Here is a 2,212-nt window from a genome sequence, read left to right on the forward strand (position 1 = left end):
TCTCCATTTTCCTGACTTTTTAGGGGTACTAAAAATGGATGTGTTCCTAGGGCTAGTGGTCTCTTCAGTATGTCCCTCCTTAAGTTGCTCATCAACTAATTTATGTACGTGCGAGAGCCTCTCCTCACTCAGGGGCCACTGACCCACCCATACAGGGTCAGCATTAGTCCACTGCACGGGCTCTGCATGGACTAATGGAGAAGCCTCGGTGGCCCCACGGAAAAATCCTCAGAATAGCTGAGTCCTTGCCGATTGTTTTCTGGTTGAGTCTGAGTAGGCTCAGGGACTCCTTGACTATTTTCTCTTGATCCTTGACCTGATGAATAATCATACCTTTCCATTATTTCCCAGCCCAGGGAACTATGAGACACGTCAGAAGTACTTGTAGAAAAACATCCTCAGGGCCGGCGCTGTGGCATAGCAGGCTAGGCCTCAGCCTGTGGCGTCGGCATCCCATATGGGCACCGGTTTGAGTCCCAGCTGCTCCACTTCTCGTCCAGCTCTCTGCTGTGGCCTGGGAAAGAAGTGGAAAATGGCCCAAGTGCTTGGGCCCCTGCACCCACATGGAGACCCAGAAGAAGCTCCTGGCTCCTGATCAGCTCAGCTCCGGTTACAGTGGCCTTTTGGGGTTCTCTCTCTCTCTCTCTCTCTCTCTCTCTCTCTTTCTCCCTCTCTCTGTAACTCTCTCTCTCAAATAAATAAATAAATCTTTTTTTTTTTTTTGACAGGCAGAGCGGACAGTGAGAGAGAGAGAGAGAGAAAGGTCTTCCTTTGCCGTTGGTTCACCCTCCAATGGCCGCCACGGATGGCGCACCGCGCTGATCCGAAGGCAGGAGCCAGGTGCTTCTCCTGGTCTCCCATGCAGGTGCAGGGCCCAAGCACTTGGACCATCCTCCACTGCACTCCCGGGCCACAGCAGAGAGCTGGACTGGAAGAGGGGCAACCGGGACAGAATCCGGTGCCCCGACTGGGACTAGAACCCGATGTGCTGGCGCCACAAGGCAGAGGATTAGCCTATTGAGCCACGGCGCCGGCTAATAAATAAATCTTTAAAAAAAATTCTCAGGCGGCCTCTCTCTTCTCTTTCCGGTCCCAGGTGCTTCGGCAGCCGTGGGTTACGGTGCAGACATGGCCAACTCCAAGAACTACACCACGCACAACCAGTCCCGAAAATGGCACAGAAATGGCATCAAAAAACCCCGATCACAAAGATCCGAATCTCTGAAAGGGGTGGACCCCAAGTTCCTGAGGAACATGCGTTTTGCCAAGAAGCACAACAAGAAGGGCCTGAAGAAGATGCAGGCCAACAACGCCAAGGCTATGGCTGCACGTGCTGAAGCTATCAAGGCCCTGGTCAAGCCTAAGGAAGTAAAGCCCACGATCCCGAAGGGTGTCAGCCGGAAGCTTGATCGACTTGCCTACATTGCCCACCCCAAGCTTGGAAGGCGTGCCCGTGCCCGCATTGCTAGGGGTCTCAGGCTGTCCCGGCCACAGACCAAGGCAAAGGCCAAGACTGAGCCCCAAATCAAGGGCAAGGTCAAGGCTCAAATCAAGGCCCAAGCTCCAGCTCAAATCAAGAGCAAGAGCAAGGGCAAGGCCCAGGCTGAAACCAAGCCCAAGGCCCAGGCCCAAGCCAAGCCCAAGGCCCAGGCCCAGGCCCAAGCCAAGCCCAAGGCTCAGGCCCAAACCAAGCCCAAGGCCCAGGCCCAAGCCAAGCCCAAGGCCCAGGCCCAAGCCAAGCCCAAGGCTCAGGCCCAAACCAAGCCCAAGGCCCAGGTCACACCTGCAGCCCCAGTTCCGGCTCAGGCTCCTCCCAAAGGTGCCCAGCCCCCTGCAAAGGCTCCCTAGTAACAGCCTATGCCTGCCAATGCAAGGGCAGAAGGACTGGTGTGACCCCTGGGCTGCTGTCTGCGTGGGGCTAGTGTCCTCCTGTGCTGTTTGTACAAATAAACCCGAGACAGGGGAAAAAAAAAATTCTCAGTGGTTAGTTTTAGTTTCATGGCTGAGAGCAAATCTTGATTGCATAAGGTGACAGGAATATCAGCTATGCAGAGCTTACAATAGCCTGATTTTCCTTCAGGCCTTCCCCAGAAAAGTCCTCCTGCACTTTGCCTTCCTAGGTGGGAGCGCCTAACCCACTCAGTCTGCACTCTGGGGTGTGGCTTCCCAAGCCTGTGGATCCCAGAGGCGTCTGCCCCTGAGCCTGTGGGGC

General features: G+C 55.2%; 1 protein-coding gene across 1 annotated transcript; it reads left to right on the forward strand.

Annotated features, from left to right (window-relative positions):
• The first annotated feature begins 1,108 nt into the window (after positions 1-1,108).
• Positions 1,109-1,961, forward strand: LOC133767672 (large ribosomal subunit protein eL29-like). Its single transcript, XM_062202104.1, has one exon. It carries the CDS (start codon positions 1,129-1,131, stop codon positions 1,846-1,848), a length of 720 nt encoding a protein of 239 aa, XP_062058088.1. The 5' UTR covers positions 1,109-1,128; the 3' UTR covers positions 1,849-1,961.
• The last annotated feature ends 251 nt before the right edge of the window (positions 1,962-2,212 follow it).

This window comes from Lepus europaeus, chromosome 10, assembly GCF_033115175.1.
Source record: "Lepus europaeus isolate LE1 chromosome 10, mLepTim1.pri, whole genome shotgun sequence".
Lineage (NCBI taxonomy): Eukaryota > Metazoa > Chordata > Mammalia > Lagomorpha > Leporidae > Lepus > Lepus europaeus.

Bases quoted from the DNA above. Each gene is read 5' to 3' on its own strand.
- LOC133767672 (XM_062202104.1), top strand. From the start codon at position 1,129: ATGGCCAACTCCAAGAACTACACCACGCACAACCAGTCCCGAAAATGG.